The 17,703-nt window shown below is 43.1% G+C and overlaps 1 protein-coding gene across 1 annotated transcript; it reads right to left on the bottom strand.

Moving 5' to 3' along the window:
- Nucleotides 1-746: 746 nt before the first annotated feature.
- PCTP (phosphatidylcholine transfer protein) lies at nt 747-11,542 on the bottom strand. The gene is made up of 6 exons (XM_066332158.1): nt 11,342-11,542; nt 7,360-7,477; nt 3,723-3,802; nt 3,221-3,392; nt 2,497-2,564; nt 747-1,967 (listed from the first exon to the last, which is right to left on the bottom strand). The coding sequence occupies exons 1-6, from the start codon at nt 11,540-11,542 to the stop codon at nt 1,902-1,904; spliced, it is 705 nt and encodes a 234-aa protein (XP_066188255.1). The 3' UTR covers nt 747-1,901.
- Nucleotides 11,543-17,703: the final 6,161 nt, after the last annotated feature.

Raw genomic sequence — 17,703 nt, 5'->3', positions numbered from 1 at the left:
CAGTATGGATAAGTGAGCAAAGACCATGGATTCTACACACCCACTGCGGGGTCTGTAGGAAATCAAGTTTTCAGCTGGACTGACAATGGGGCCATTCAGCTCCTGGACTCTCAGCCTCAGTGTCTCAGCACACTGCACACACATGGATACCCTGTCTTGTGACAAGTAACTAAGACAAAGTGAATTCATGATTATAAAATGCTTGCAGTCTTTCTCCTGCTTTCATTTCCTTAAAGACTAAAAAAAATTATAGATTGTCTGGAGAAGAAGAATGAAAAAATGACCTCTTCTGTACATGACTCACCTCTGTGCACATACTCAGCTCACTAGGTACACATTGCTTGTAAACATTTCAACTAACTCAAATTTTGAAGTAGGTTTACAATTACAGGTAAGTTTTGGATTATTGGGGCACAGAGGTCAGTTTTGTTCCAAAAGAACTGGAAATTAGTTTGAATCATTGTTCCAGGAAGTATCCATCCTCAGATAGCCCCCTTTCAAAGTTTCGTTATATCATGTTGTGTAACACCGTAATATTCAATCCAGTGACAGTCACCAAGTTAAAGATATTGAAAAACGCCTGAATTGCTGGCAGAACACAAGAATCCTGCTTAGTTCTAATCCCACTTATTCTTTAAAAATCCTTTAAAAATAAGGCAGCTCATGGTATCAGCCTGCTCACTTGTGACCTGCCCAGCATGGCACTCTTAATCCTAGGACACAGAACAAGAACACTACTTGGCCAAAATAATGATTTATTGGAAGCAAATATTTACACAAGGTATAAAGGCAATAATTTCAGTTGTTTATTTTTTAACAAGAAAAGAAAAAGCTACTCCATTACCAGACTATTATTATTCAGAAACAGGATTAGATTTAGGAACAATGCAGAATAATTTAAATCCCTGAGAATTCTCTTATTCTTTTATGCACTCCCTGCCCCCCTCCCCCTGCTAAAAAAGGTGCTGGGAATTTAATTTCCGGCTCAGTTAAGCTTTTAGTGCATCACAATCCATTCTTTATATCAGCATGAAATTTCAAAATGTAAGCAAGCCCAAGTTCCACATCAAGCTCATCCACATTCAGTGGCAGGCACCAAGTATAAAATTACTTCCAGTTTCAAGTTGATATCCAAGCTGCCTTACAGGTAAGGCTACTGACTCTGAAGATAAAACTTGTTCCCTTCAAATCAGACATGCAAAAAGTCACTTCCTCCTTTTTCTTCTGGACACAGCTGAGAGTTTTTACTTTCCATACAGAAGTGTGGAGCCGTGAATGCAAGGCTTTAAGCTTGATCATTTTACATCTAGATTTAAGGGAGCTTAGCATCACAGACTCCCAGTTCCTACTGTGTATTTCTAGTAATTTACCTCATCTCTCAGCATTTTTTAGGTTTATATCCGGCAGAGAGTTTAAGAATGATAAACTCATGTAGGAAAAGCATTTCCTCCTATGCAATGCAAGTTCCACTACTGAGTTTCAGGAGGAAGCCACCCTGCAAGGTAACAAAGGCAGATGCAGGTGTAACACATGCACACGGTTTGCAGTCCAAGTTCAGACATTTTTCTAGTAAGATTGTTGCTTCTTGTGCAAGGATGTAACACATCCATCACAGAACTCCTCTAGACCACACCTGACAACCAGCATAAGCAAAGCATGGGGAACAAGGCTAAACTTGAGTACTTTCAGAAGCTGCAGCTGATGTTGGTGTTACCTTGCCAGTGGCCAGCTCTTCAGTTGGAGATGGAAAATAAAAAAATCTGATAAAACTCAAGGCATAATTGAACTAAAATAAAATTCTTTCCAAGATTAGAGGTAGATTTTAGCCAGTGTAATACGTAACAGCTGCTCCTGTACGAGCAGAAATCTAGGAATGAAACAATTAAGATCAATTTCAACACCTATGTGCTCTTAGAATACTTAAGGCAAGCTTTTTGTATATCCTTCAAGAAAGCAGGCACACCACTCTGTAAAGAGAAAAGCAGACAAGTTATCTTTGCATAATGGAATCAATAAAAACCATAAGCAAAATGAGAATTCCCATCATATAGATCAAGACCTTCAAACAGATACAGTTCTAAGATCTAATGTACAATTGTCTAATAAGATACAAGTCTGAGATCTGGTACACAGCATCCATCCATTCCTTGAATACTTTGGCAACAAATTCATTACTGAAGTTTGCTTGAGGCTATTCATATATGCTCTGAAAAACATTATTTGGGGTTTGCTGCAGAAATTTACCTGCCTGGCTGACAAACCAAAGGAATTTGACAGAAAATAAAATAAGTAAATTAATTAAGACTACTGTCATGAGAGCATACAATAGTGAGACTATAAATACGGGACTGTGTAAAAGCTAAGAAGGTTGATATATGTCTGAGAAAAAATTTATTCTGCCCAACACATAGAAGATGGGTATGACTGCAGTGAATTTTTTTTTTTAAACAGATTAGCCAAAGATCATTGTCTGTGATCACTGACGCCTTTTCTTACCTTGGCAGCCCAGTTGACCAGCCAGGATGGAATGTTGCCACCAGGATTATCAAAATAGTACATATAGACTAGAGGGAAGAGAGAAGTTACCAAACAGTTACCTGAGATTCAGCTCTAATGTACTGTGACAGAAGCTCTCAGTGTGCATAACTGGAGCACCAACTACAACAGTTCTACTCTAAATTCTGCACAAAAAAGTCAACTTGGCCTGAAGTGAAATGTGAAGTAAATACAAGCATTCCTGGTTAACCTTTGGGAAGCTGACAGAGCCACAATAGAAATTTAGATTACTGCAAACCATTTTTGGCACCCTGTCTTATAAAATAATACTGTCTTTAAAAGACTAATCTCAGACTGGAGTCAAGCTCTCAGCAAACCCTTTAATCTATACATCTGTCAAACACAATACTTTAATCATTGCTGAGTTAAGAAAATTGCAGCAGAGTCTCCCCAGCTGAACTGTCTGGCAGGAAAAGAAGTTCAGACTGGTGGTGGGACGGGAGGGCAGAAGGAAGTGGTCAGTAGACTATTCTTAACCACCCAGCCCAATTGCTAAATAAAAAGATTTTTCACAGTAGTGCACTGCACTGGACATTTCCAAAGGTTTGATTCATTTTAAAGTAACTCTTGGCTTAAAATTTCCAGTCCCCCTCTTTGTGTGTTTTACTTACACATACATTCCCATGCTACATGACTTGTCACAAGTTTTTTTTTGACCTCTTACCTTTACATCCAGCCTTGCCATCACTTTCAATTACCAGGCTTTGTTTATAGCTTTTAACTCTGATAATACCAGGCTTTTCAGGGCACTGAGGAACAGCCACACTTTTTGCTAGCACAACCCAGATCTTCCTCCCATCCACATCCATCTCCCGGCATTCCCGAATATAGACATACTGCGTTGCGAGTTGAGGAGGCATGTCAAAACAATGTCAGTGTGAGGGATGAGGAGTTGACAAGTGAATTCCATCACAAACAGCAGCTCCCTCGAGTTATTTCTCATGTCCCTACAGGATTCAATCCTGCAGAGCAGTAACTCTGCTATGTGAGCTCTAGCTCTGTGTGGGAAGTGACACCCACACTCCTCTTCATGCCATATACACTCATGTGACATGAGCACTGCAAGATCTTAGATCCTGCAGCAGCGATAGAATCAGTTGATTGTTGGGATTCCTGGATGACCAAGTGGCAAAAACTGCAAGAGGAACAAAAGCTTGAAAGGATACATCTCTGTTTGAGAGAGGAAAGGGGTACTTCACTTCCCAGTAGATTACTTTTTCACCATCATATGTTTTCTCATACAGTTCTACGGTTGAAAGAAGACTGTTAGATATTTTTAATTTCTACTGCAACAGAAATATAGATGGCATCAAGAACTGCTCAGATTTCTGACACAAACACATTTTACACGCAATTCTGATGTCAAAATTGATATATATATATATGTAGAATTCTAGCAGTAAGAGACTGCTAGATTGTTCAAGAATCAAATACACAAAAATAGGTGGCCTCTTTTTCTGTGCCTATTGGATTAATTAGGGGAAAAAACCCAACCAAACAAAAAAAACCCCAAACAAACAAAAAAACCCCTAAAACAAACCCCAAAAACCCCGGAACATAAAAGCAGAACAATTTTGGGGGAGGCAGAGTCAAATTCCTTTTCCAAAAGTCTGCTCATTCAAAGCCTCTCCATCTCAAAGCTTTTTCCTCATCTGTTCATGTTCTGTGCACAAATGTAAGTCACAAGTACAATGCGCTTTTTCACAGGCATGTCATTACCCTTGTAAATTATACTGAGTTAACATGGAACTAGGATAAGTGCAGCTTTCTACAGAAAGACGTCTTCATACAGAAAGACACCTGAAGACATCTTACATGAGGGATTAATGAATTTTGGAAAAGCTGTTAGGAATTTCACAGCTGTATGTACATGCAACAGCAAACTAGAATCTTGAGCAGTTTATGAGCCTTCATTACACCACCTTCAGTCTACCTGGAAACTCATATCAGAAGGTAGCAGAACATGAAAAAAAAGTAACCTAAGAATAGTGCCTAAAGCATGGCAGTGACTCAGTCAGAGAGTAGTCTGGCATGAAGGAGAAAAGTTAGTCCTACTCAACCCCCATAACTGAGTTTGAAAACCTATCTACAGTTCACCAACTGCCACTGTGAGGGCAATGGAACTGACAAGCCATGGGGCTGAGCCAGGGTGAACTCCCGTTGGCTCGGGCCCTGGAGTAAAGAAAGGTGTCATCCAGAAAGGTGGTTCACCTTAACAGCCAGAGTGGTCTTTTCTTCCTTTAGAGCAGACTTGTGCCTGAGGTGCTGTATATCCTCCAGAGCCAGGTTTGTGAAAGTGAAGCCAGAATAAACTGATAATCTCATTAATAAGGCAAGAACAGTGCCCCACATAGGAGATTCTTTCCCTATATATCATATTCCAAACCAGACTTCTGTTAGTATGCCCTGCAGATCAGCTGTCACCCACAGAAACAGCTTCTCCTCTTCTCCAGCTGAGCACTACTGGATGCACCTGGTGCTGTAAAAACTCTCAACATTTATGTTTTCCACCAGAGGTCACTGGAGCATTGGGTTATTCACTTCACTTTCACTTCTAACCACAGAGATTTCCTTTTTCAAAGGCACCACGAAACTGTTTTAAACAGCCCAATACAATTGTCATTAGCTACCTCATACCTACACAACAGGTAAACCACATCCCACCTGCATTCACTTCAAGCAGATTACAGTGCATTTTAATCAAAAATCTCATTTCATTTAGCATCACTACACAGGAGATCTCGAGTCCATTCTATCCATAATAGGCATTGCAGCACTTACTGCTCCAACAGTCAGTTATTACTGATAATTTGCTGGCAAGTCTGATGGCAGTCAGGAGGGTGCTGCAATCTGGAGTAGCAGGTTTCAGTATTGTGCAGGCCCAACCATTTTGCATCATGCCACAGAAGCATGTGGTACCTCAGCCACTACAGTTTAGTCACAACTTCCCTGCTGAATTGGCAGCTGCAGCCCAAACCAGGCCTCAGGATGTCCACATCTCGTGGCTGTTTGGAAGCATTCAGGAGCAATTGCCTTTTCAGCTAAAAAGGCAGCTATTTCTGCTCTGGTCAGGTTTTTGTTTCAATGCCAGCAGTTCAGCAGAGACCTCTCCTTTGGACTTTGCAAGGCTCTAAGAGCACCAAAGAATACAAACAGTAACACCAAGGGCAAGAAGGCTCTCAACGGAAATTTTCTGGGTTTTTTCCCTAAATGTGCAAGAAAAAGCCCAGGCTGGATTGGGGTTACATTTAAAACATTGGCTAGCATTATTTCATCATATGTACCATCCTAAAAAATTGGTGGGGTTGTGTCAATTTTAAAGTGGGAAGGAAAGCATTACATTATATTTATGCCCTTTAAGAGTTAATTTTGTGAAATGCTGGACTTAAAGCACCAGCACAAGTATAAATTAACAGATGAACAAACCATGGTCAGCAAGGATATAAATGTCAGCTCTGCAACATTATCTAGTTTTTAGTTTAAGGGTGTAGCTTCCCCCACTGGCTTCCTTTCTTTTCTCTAAGAAGGAATTAAAAAAAAAAAAAAAAAAGTGTTTATTTAAGAAGCATTCATTTCTCCTAATACACTTAAAGACTACTTAAGCAGCTCAACAGAATATTTTTACATCCAGTACAATAATGCTGAGTCCCACTTTGGCTCTTTGTTTCACTAATGGCAAAATAGCATTTGCTACAAAAAAGCTACTGACCATTTTGACAATTAACACTTCTTAATGAAGGCACTACTCCTTAAATTTGACCAAGACTTACATGAGCTAAATTTATGGGTCTCTGTATCAATACAGCCACTGGCAATATCAGCAATGATTCACAGTGGAGCTGTCCTAAACCTAACAAGCACAGCATTTAACAAGTCTTTGGTTTTTAACACTGCTTTTTGTTCAGCAAAATACTTAGACCACTTTTCAGTTTTACTGGCCTGCTCTGACTTCAAGCACAGGCTTAAAAACAAAAGGCTTCCCTTTTTATCTTTAAAATAAATGGATTACTGGATGTCTACATCAGTTGAACCCTTACCTTGTTAATGTTGACTTGTTTTAACACCATATAGATATTCAGGTTCAATGCCCTTTTTCAAAGACAACATTAAATAAACTGAACTAAATTAGTTATTCCTTTCTCTGTAAAAGCCTGAAGTTACCACATATTCTCTCAATACACCCATTCCTGACTGAAAAAGGTGCCAAGAACAACCAATGCTTTCAGGAAAAGATATTAAATCATCAAACTGGTGGAAGCCTGAGGAAAAATTTTCACAATGAGAACAATCAGCCTTTGAAATAATCTCCCCAAGGACAAATTTTAAGACTCAGCTGAACAGGGTGCTGGGCCATCTTGTCTTGACTCTCACCAAGGATGTTTGGACCAGATGACCCCAGAAGTCCCTTCCAACCTGCTCTATGATGCACTGCTCCACTGCCATATGCAAAGATGCACAAAAGGTACCATCTCCATTTCTCCCCAAGACATCTACTAAAATTTAACCTAAGCATTACCACTAGAAGTGACAGGGTGCTCCAGCATAACTAGTGATGCCAATCATATGCTTTAACCAACATGTAAAGTATTCATTCCAGAGGAAAGATAAATGCTGTTGAGACCTTAGTGATTCCATATCAGTGTTTACTTGTATGTTTGCAGAGAGCAACCTTATCCCAAAAGATATTTAAGTCTGACTCAAAGTCTTTGGAGGCAGTAACTTCAAAATTCCTTTGAGGAAAGTTTTAGTGGAAACAATCAATGTGGACCCCAGCTTGCTTTTACACTGCCTAGGTGAGCTTACCTTTAACATATTGATCCCACTCCTTTCTGAAATCCAAGTCCATGTAGACATCTGCGCACAATTTTGGGGGAACGTCAGCAAGACCACCAAAGATTTTATATTCATAAAGTCCTGATTGCTGTGGAAACAGAAAGAAGAGGAAAAGTCACACAGGAAAGGGAGGTACTTGCATCATGGAGAGCAGCTGAAGGAAGTTAGGTGGGGCACAAACTACCAAAAATGCTCAGGAGCTGTGAAAGCAAGTGTTCAAAAAACAATGCAAGATTCAGTCTTTAACCTCTGGACTTTTTTTTTTTTGATCTATACATGAAAGTTTAAATCCAGCCAGGCTGACCTGCCCTCCCTGCACAATGGCTGTTCCTTCCCTTACACCAGTACCCTTTGAGTTCCTCAGGAGCTGCAGGAACATGTTTCTTCACAAACACAGTCCCCTTTTCATCTCCAGTGGTCAGTGTGGACTAAATCCTGCCCACACTGAGGCTTACCAGAAGCATTAAATTCTTGTGGCAAGTTAGTTATGCTTATACATCAGACTGGGATACTTTAGGAGCATACCATAGAAAGAATGCTTTACAACATCCATGCTTACATACAATGCACTCTTATATCTGCCTTGAATATTTATGAGTTATTTTATTTCAGAAAGGGGTGTGGTGCAGGATATCTCCTGTTTTAATGTTACTTTCAACATATGGTAATTCCATCTGTGCCTATACAGCAATGTTTGAACCATTGTTAGTACGGGTTCAGGACTAAATTATAACAATGAGGGTATTTCAAATATACAGTGTAGAAACAAAATCCAAGCATTCCTAAGGGAAGGAAGAGAAGGATTATACAACATTCTGTTGGTGATTAGATGAATTTTCTTCTTTTCCTCGCCTTCACAAATCAACTCTAGAAGATTAAGACCTGAAGTACCTGAAAATATTAATGTGAGCAAGAAGCTTAAGCTATTCATCTTCACTGTAGCTTCACTAAAGCACCAATCATCAGCTTCAGACCTGAAGTATTCAACACCTGTGTAACCCCATGCACTCACCATCTTTATAAGAGGCATCAACATTTTTATTCTCACAAGAAGAACGGTGGTTTACAGTAAAAAATTTAAAACAAGAGTGAAATGTTTCGGGTTTTCTGAGGCCTGTCATCAGGAGAGTCAATCAGCTTGGCTGGAATACAGCCCTGAGCAGGAAGGCCCAGATCTATTTCTGCAGCCTGCAGAGAAGGTGGAAAGACAGGCAAAAAGAGAAGGCAACAAGAATAATTGCTGCTTTCAGCTTCCTCAACTCCTGTTGCTACAGGGGACTTGCAGTTCAGTAAGCGCTAAAAGCTTATTTTTCCAGTAACAACTTTAAACAACTTTAACCCTTCTTCTAGACTTCATTCATCTTCTCTTGTAGCAATCTAAAGCAACTGAAAGACAAAACAGGAGATTTATTTCCCAGGAGAATCAGAAAATTGGACTTGACCCCTTACATCCTATGTAGTCTGTTAGCCTGTCCATCCAGTCTAAACTAGGGGCATAATACACTACATTAAAAAAAAAGAAGACAGACACCTGTAAATTTTTTTTTTCATCTACTCCCTTTAGCTCTACAGTCCTTCTGTACAAAAGCATGAGAGGATGAGGAGCTACTTTCCATCTCACCAGCTGCCATCCATACAATAGCAGCTCAGCCACTGCAGTAAGCCACAGTTTCCTTGGTCCCATTTGCCTGGCTAAATCCAGGCTCCAGCTCCCCAAAGCTCCTTTGCCTTCATTCATTGCATTTACAGGTCTGGATTGAACTCTGATCCTAAAACCTCTACTTCATCCACTCCAGCAGGAACACCCCAGCACCCTGCACTCCATCAACACACTAATTCCTGCATGGATACCTGGCAGGCACCCCAGCCTCACCCCAGCCTGTGCACCTACTGATAAGCTCATCTTGCCATTGCCAGTCACCACATCCACGCTGTAAACGGGGACTATTTATCACGAGAGAAAATTCTGTTATAAATGTACATTATAAAGTTGGCTTTTTGCAAATATTAAGATGAATGCTATGTGTGTAACAACTCTGCGGTAAGAATATAGTTTTTATTTCTGCTATTAGCAAAACTGAGACATGGTAGTGGGATAGCTGATACATAGTTATGCTTGTAATTGAACAATGGCCTGTTTGGTTGGGATTACATCCAGTGAACACACGATGAGGACCCTGCTGCTGACAGGTATCAACACTGACTGTCTGTGGAAAGCAGGGACCAAGGCCCAAGCTGGAGGTGATAATGAAGACACAGCCAAGAAACACGGAGCTCTAAAATGGTGCAGCCAAGGAGGGGCCATGCTGAACAGTTCCTGCAATATGGAAACTAGTTCATGGAAAAGTTTGAATACGCATTTATGATTTATGAATATGCAACAGACTGATGCCATAGAAAAGTATATTTAAAGAATGCCTCTGAAATAGCAGGCTGTGCTTTGGCTGTATGCTAAGTCACCTGGCCATCAATCCTTTGCTTAATTTTCTGTCTCCTAAGTGACTTAGTTTTGATTAAACCTTTTTTTAAAAATTTACCAAAAAAGTGAACTTCGTTTTTCACAATTCCAAGGTCTATGAAGTGACTTAAAGAGGCTTTCCCCACCCCATTATGCCTTTAGCACAACCCTATATGCTTGCTGGTTTTTTTCTAACATTACCACATCTGAAATGATTTCTCAGAATACAAATACAAAATTGTCACACAAAGAACAGCATGAAGTCCAGAAGGAGTTGAGAGGAAACTATGGTCATCTGGTCAAAAAAAAAATAGGATATTTATATTTATATTTATATTTGGATTTAGAAGTCAGTATTGAATAATAAATCTGTGTCAGAATGTAAAGACTATTAACCACATGCCAGTTTCTAAACTAATGAAGTTCTTTAGCCCCTCCCAAAAGAGGAGAAAAATTCATTCCAACCCTTTCTGAACTAGCTCCTGATTTTAGAAGGCGAACGGAGGAAAATCAGAGCGAAGGGAGCTGTGGAGAGGGGCAGGAGGAGCGGCGGCCCCGGGAGGGCAGGATGCTGTGACCCGGGCGGGGCTCGGGGCAGGTGTTTAGGGGTCCGCTCCCCTCCCCAAAGCCCCTCCGAGGCCGGCCCATGGAATTGTCACCGGGAATTCCCCATGCAGCCGCTCACAGGCCGGCATGGGGCGCGGGTCACTGCGGCTTTCCCATCAGCACTTAATGGCATTACCCGGAAAGCTGCTTTCTGCGAGCCGGGAGAAAGCGAGCCCAGGCCTGTGCGGGAACCGGCGGCTGCGGGCGGCTCCTGCGGCCCGCTCACACACCGGCCCTGTCACACACCGGCCCCGTCACACACCGGCCCCGTCACACACCGGCCCCATCACACACCGGCCCCGTCACACAGCGGCCCGCTCACACAGCGGCCCCGTCACACACCGGCCCGGTCACACACCGGCCCTGTCACACACCGGCCCCGTCACACACCGGCCCGCTCACACACCGGCCCGCTCACACACCGGCCCCGTCACACACCGGCTCGGTCACACACCGGCCCCGTCACACACCGGCCCCGTCACACACCGGCCCGCTCACACACCGGCCCCGTCACACACCGGCCCCGTCACACACCGGCCCCGTCACACACCGGCCCGCTCACACACCGGCCCCATCACACACCGGCCCGCTCACACACCGGCCCGCTCACACACCGGCCCCGTCACACACCGGCCCCGTCACACACCGGCCCCAGTCCCCTTCACCCACGGCCCCAGTGACCCACCGGCCCCAGTCCCCTTCATCCACCGCTCTCCGTCACCCACCGGCCCTGTCACCCATCGGCCCTAGTCCCCGTCACCCACGGCCCCGTCACTCACCGCCCCCGGTCCCCTTCACCCCACGGCCTCCCTTCACTCACGGCCCCGTCACCCACCGGCCCCGTTCCCGTCCCCCCCGGCCCGGGCCGCGCTGCCGGAGCCCGCCCACCTCGTGGTACAGCCGGTAGATCCGCACGCCCATGGTTTCCACCTGGAGCTGCCAAGGCCCCGCCGCGGCCGGCGCCGGCTGGTCCAGCTCCCGGCAGGCGGCCCGAAACTGCTCCTCCGAGAAGCCCCGCGATGTCGGCTCCTCCAGCTGCGGGGACACAGCCATGCCCACCGCTCCCTCCAGCTCCGGCGGCACAGCCATCCCCGGAGCCCCGCCGGCGGCGGCCGGGCGGGCACAAGCCCCAGCCGGGCACAGCCCCGCTCCGGCCCGCCCCGCTCCGCCCCGTGGCCGGGCCGAGCCTGCGGGGCCGGGGGAACGGCTCCGGGGTGTCACAGCGGCTCCAGGGGACATCCCTGCCCTGCCGGTGCGCTCCCGGGATCGCTGGGGTCCCGGTGGTTGGTGCCTTTAAGTGTGTGTGTGACATTCGCCCGGTACCAGGACGGGGACATCTTCCGTGGGTGCGATGGTCAGGGCCTTCCCTTTGGGGTGTTCCCCCAAGGACACAGATCGAACACTGTGGACACATGTATTTTTGTACGTCTTCACATTTCGAAAGGCAGTTTTCCTTATGGGCTGTACGTATGAGAGTGTGACATAAAGAACCCGTAAGTGCCATACAGCTGCCCTAGGTGTACAGCAGGTGAGCGTGGCCCCGGCACAGCCACCGAGCCCCGGGCAGCCTGGCAAAGGGCAGGGGACAGCGGGCTCTGCCCATGGCAGACTGGGCTGGACAGGATAGAAGGGGACAGAAAACTTTCACTGGGATGAGCTCCCAGGCAGGAGGAATCCACTAGCAGAAGATACCCACTGGCAGGGACACATTTTGCATCTCGCTCAGGCTCTGCAGTGACACCACCTATCACACTCAGCCAAAGCATTAAGACCTTCAAGACTTGCAAAACGGCAGCTTTTCTCCGGAGAGTCGTAAATCTGTTTTCATTACAGCTTTATTCTGCTAATTCCCGTGAGATTTTCCTGCTGAACACTGCGTCTTCAGAATTAAAACAGGCAGCTCTCAGCAGTGGGACGTCATCAAACCTACTGACTGGCAGCACCACCCAATGTATTTGGTGGTAACTTCTGTGCAAGGCTGGAATAATGTAGTGTTTCTAACTTCCCTGCCAAGTGGCTGAGCTCTTTGACAAAGACTTCACTTATGTCAGCTGTCCTTTCCAGTTCCAGTCAATTGGTTTGCAAGCAGAGCATGAGGATTTCTGGCTGACTGGTTTGGACGTATAGGCTGACCCTCATCCTTGCACAGTCTAGAAAACCTTTGGAGAGAGCACTTTGGCAGAAGGCAAGTAGTACAGGATGGTTGTTGGTAGGGAGACAGAAATCATGACTCAAGAGCTCTTAATCACAAGACAAACCACTTATTTTGTTGTTCAAAACCTTCTTATATAGGAAGTTCAAAACTCGTGCCTCTAGACAGTGATTTGTCTGAGTCTTAGCCTTGCCCAGCTCCTTGACCAGTGATATGTCTGCTCTCTGGACTGGCTGTGATTGACTGAGGTCTCTGCACAAGCTCTCTTATTCACCTAGGGACTTCTAGAACGAGCCAGGTCAGCCCAACTGGACTTGCCATGACCAGATTTATTCTGTCTTAGCTAAAGACTAGCTGTGACAGGCAAGATTGTATCTCACAAACTTCCTCCCACTAGGTAAATTTCATGCCAGAACTTGGCATGTACCATCTTTATAAAATAATGTCAGTAACGATAATAATACCGGCTCATATCTTACTTTCTCTCACCTCCCAATTGAGACTGCTAGGCAAACATTTCAGTTCTTTTATTTTTCTAGTGATCTTAAGTGTATTATTATTATTAGTAGTAGTAGTAGTGATATTTATACAATAGGTATAAATATTTTGGCTTGGTTTTGTTCTTTCTTTAAACATTAATTAAAATGGCATGCTCTCAGTGAGCCCAGTTGGTTCTCCAAATATCAAGGCAATACATTTCTTATGCCTGCCCCTTGTGAGTAATTTCATGGCTAAGTTGCCTTGAGTGAAGCTGTGCCGCCCACCCAGCTGAGGAGCTGGTCTTGAAAATGGAATATGAGGTAATGGCCTGGAGGTGAGACCAATTTAGTTTTTCTTGCAGAAATATTTTTTTACTTTCTTTACTTTACTTTTATCAGATTGCTGTCTCCCTTTTAAGTCCCATTCATTTCCTGGAATAGGGCTCAGTGAAACTGAAAGAGCTTGTGGCTTTTGTTTGCACAGAGGTGACTCTGACCCAGTATGGAGAAGGAGGAGTTGTGAGTCAAGAACTGATCTTTAACATGCAGCAAGGACAAGTGCCAGTGAGAATACATGATCTCCTTGTTTGTGGAAAAGGACTGAAGGCAACAGCTCAATGTTGCCTGTTATTTTAGAGTCAATGTTTTGCATTATATGGTTGTCTACATGGCATCAGTAAATTGGCTTCAGCTGCCTGACCACTCCCTCTTATCCCAGCACTTTCATAGAAAAAGATATTTATCTCATAAGGCCACTCTAGGGACAAAAGCTTTCAAAAAAGGCATTACTATGTGGCCTTTTTTCTTGGTAAATAAGGAGTGGTGATTATTAAGAAAGCATGAGCTGTTCTGAAAGTTTATTTTCTGTTTTCATGTATGTTTATGTAAGTGTTATTATTTATCACTTGTATTTCCATGTATTGGCTTTAGCTTTGGGATAGAAGCTGGAGTTTGAACCCAAGACCTTTAAAATCTTCACTGCCTAGTAGTGGCTCTAGGCTTCAGGACTGATTTTCTACTGCTCTGCCCCAACACTGCGGGATGGCAGCTGGGTCTGGGAACACGAACCCAAAAGCAGCCTGAATACAGCAAAATCCAGTCCTACGCATGGATCAAAGACCTAAATACCATCTGAATGAAAATAAATGGATACTATTCTGGGGCAATGAGGGGGAGTTTCAAAAGTGCCCATAACTTGATCTACATACTTAGTGGATCTCAGGCCAGTTACCCTATAGCGTAGTAGTTAGGATACCTGGTTTTCAGCCAGGCTTTCTGGTATGGGAAGGTTTAGCTTTTACCCCTGGTGGTGTTTAAGGACAGGTTAGACCGGGCTCTGAGCATCTGGTCTAGTGGAAGGTGTCCCTGCCCATGGCAAAGGGCGGGAATGAGATGGGATGTTCTTTAAGGATCCTTCCAATCCAAACCATTCTGTGATTTTACGATTCTGTTTAGCTGCTGCTGATCTGAGTGGGAAATATACCTCAAGACAACTTGCTGATTTGGGCTATTAATGCCATTAACGTGCCTAAATCTTCCACCTGTTTTTTAGAATAGAAATAATCTGTATGAATTCCCCCCTAACATCTACACTTTGTTACTGAAGTCAATGGAGGGTAATAGAATTAATTCTGTGGCGTGGAACAAAACCACAAAACTGGCAACTCCTGCATCAGAAAATCCTATGTGGCCAGAAGTGAAACCAGCAATGAATACTACATTGATGTTTTCAGGCCCCAGGTGATTTTCAGTGTTTGTTTTGGATATGGGTGTCTATATGTGGGAGAATGTTCCCAGCTATATTGTGTTTTCCTCTATCTGTCTCTGTGTGGCACTGGTGCACTTTGAGAAATTCTTGAAGATGAACTAAAGATGTGGGATTTTGATGGATTCAACTGCTGGGCAGACATTTATATACTACTGTAATTCCATTTTACTCAGTGCATTCCAAAAATTTTGCAAAACTGCTGGGTAGTCCTGCCCTACCATTTATACAGTACGTACATTTGTATTTCTAGTATACACAACCAAAGCAATTATAAGCTTCTGCTGCTGTTGCTTATTGACTACATCATGTAAAAGCCTTTCTCACAAATTGTTTTATGACTTTCACAGTTTGCAAGAAGATTCTTCATCCAAAAAGCTGAGAAGTAACAACAGTATCTCCTATCACAGCCATGCATGTGTAATGCAGTCTATATCCTCCTCTCTTGTATGAGTCAAAGGGAAATCTGCTTTTTCAACATTTTTAGAATACACAGAAAACACAGCCTGTCTGCTACATCAAAACCTTTATATATTTTATATATTTTATTTATAAAATACATTTTTTATTCCTAAGTATTTAGGCAGGGAGGGTCACCTAGGGTGATTTTTGCAAAGAACTAGCACAAGACATGCACTGCTTGAGCTGTCAGATGTTGTAAGTGGCCATTACATACTGATATATAATGCCCTTCTTCACAGAGTCAAATTTAACCCCAAACTATGACTGTTTCTGTATTGAGTTTCAACAGAGTTCCACCCAAATAGAAGAGGATTCAGACAGTAACTGGAGTTCTGCTGTTTTTCTGCCTTTCTGATACTAAGTATGTTTTACCTTTGGTAAATTTTTATGCTGGACTCCTGGTGTCAGAACCATCTCTTTCATTTGGCCATGTTTACTTTTGATTTACATCTTTTAGCCACAGTTTTTCTGGAAAGTAATGTCCTCCCAGTGCAAAACTGGAGATAAAGAGGTGTGACCTATTTACCTGGCCCTGAGGAAAAAGGGGTAATTTTAAACTTCACTGTAGGAAAGAAGAGATTTCACCATTACCTGCATGACCTAAAATGACTCGTTCAAAAGATAAGACAGCCTGTTTAGATCTTGACTTGGTTTGCTAAATGGTTATAACTACCACAGCCTCTACTTTCTTAACCTGTTCACGTGGATGTAGAAATATTTCTAAATATTTCCATTAGCAGGTAATGCTAAAGCAGATGATATATATGAAAAGCTCTTTTGTGGGAACAGTAAGAACTGGTCCTACTGCTCTAATTCTTTTTTTTTTTTTTCTTTTTAAACTACCCTTTAGGTCAGACACTTGACTTACTGTAAATTTCACAGAAGTAATCTGTCATGTAGGAGAAAAACTGTGTGTTTTAACTTTGTGCAGTATTTTAGATAGATCTTGTGTATAAATTTAGTCCTAAGGATTGTAGTGAAGTAGGACAAAGACTCATCAGACAGGAAGTAATTCAGCCAATGGCCTGTGTAGCTTAGTTTAAAACTCATAATTTTCTTTCTACAGTCAATAACATCTGGCTGAAACACTCCATGTTTATTAGACAGACCATTTGCAGAGGGAACAGTGTATGCTCTTTATATCCTACCTACTGAGAAGGGAAGCAAATGAAATGAAAATATCTCTTGGCACTATCCACTAGCTTGGACCAGTCATTTTTTCAGTTTTTGTCTGCATTTCCCTTCATGTCTGAGCCCTGTAAACTCTTTGAATTACTCGGTGCAGGTGAAAAACCAAGAAAAACCAATATGTATTTCGAACTTAAATCTCAGCTGAATCTGCTGCATCCTACTACAATAGTCTCTAACAAAAATCCTGGTTATGGTGAAATTACAGTGCCTGAAATTTGCTCCCAGGCTTTCCCTCGACTTGGCCAGAAAGCTGCCACGGTGGCTGTGGATTCAGAGGTTCTGCAACCAACTTATGTAAGGTTGAGGAACTGGCTTCTGGTGGTGTGATGCGTCCCTCTGCTCATTAAAAGCACATGTCCACACAAGGAATGCAGCTCTTCAAATGAAATTATGAAAGCAGCAGGAGATAAGAATAATTGTTTTCAGCTCCAGATATCCTGTCTTCCTCAGCACTTCAGGAAGATTAAGTGAAAGTCGAGGAAGGCAATAACAAAGTTCACATGAACAGCAGGGTAACCAATATTGACCAAAGTACTAGGAGGATCTAATGGAGTTCAAAGAAAATTCCTTTTCATATTCCCAGCCACCAAGGAGGTTTCTCACAGTCGTTATAGGCACATCCATTTCATGAGCCTGATTACCCACAGAGTGGCTGGTTTGCAGAGTTATTAACCAACTGGGCTGTAAACTGTGTTAATGAGAGGGGAGCTATACAATTTTATGAGAAATTATTTGCTTCTCTGGCTTAACTGGCTTTGGGCTCCTTTTGGACTCTATTCCTCATCACAAAACACATACACTGCATGGCATGGCAAGGACAATTTATAATATATTAAACACGTTGAAAGGATGCTTTCTGCAAGTTTCAGGAAATGCAGTAAACTGACACTTTGTGTCTGTAGGGGGGCTTAGGGATAAAATAAAAGAAAAAATCAGTGGAGGGTTAGGGAAAAGGCAAGAAAAACTAATTGAATAGGGAGCCCACAATGGTTGTACTTCGCCAGATTAGTGAGTCACTGTTTGCTGTGCTGTTAAGGCCCAGGAGACTGTTAGACACTCAGAGGAAGCCATGAAATACTGCAAGTGTGTTTCAGTCGCCAGAGCAACAGCGTTGCTCAATTGAGGAACAAAACTGTTCTCTCAGTAGGTGCCATGGGTTCCAGAATCACACATGCTTCTTGCTTATCAGCCCAGCTTTCAG

The sequence above is a fragment of the Sylvia atricapilla genome, chromosome 18, assembly GCF_009819655.1.
Source record: "Sylvia atricapilla isolate bSylAtr1 chromosome 18, bSylAtr1.pri, whole genome shotgun sequence".
NCBI lineage: Eukaryota > Metazoa > Chordata > Aves > Passeriformes > Sylviidae > Sylvia > Sylvia atricapilla.
This window is presented reverse-complemented; position numbering and strand designations above follow the sequence as displayed.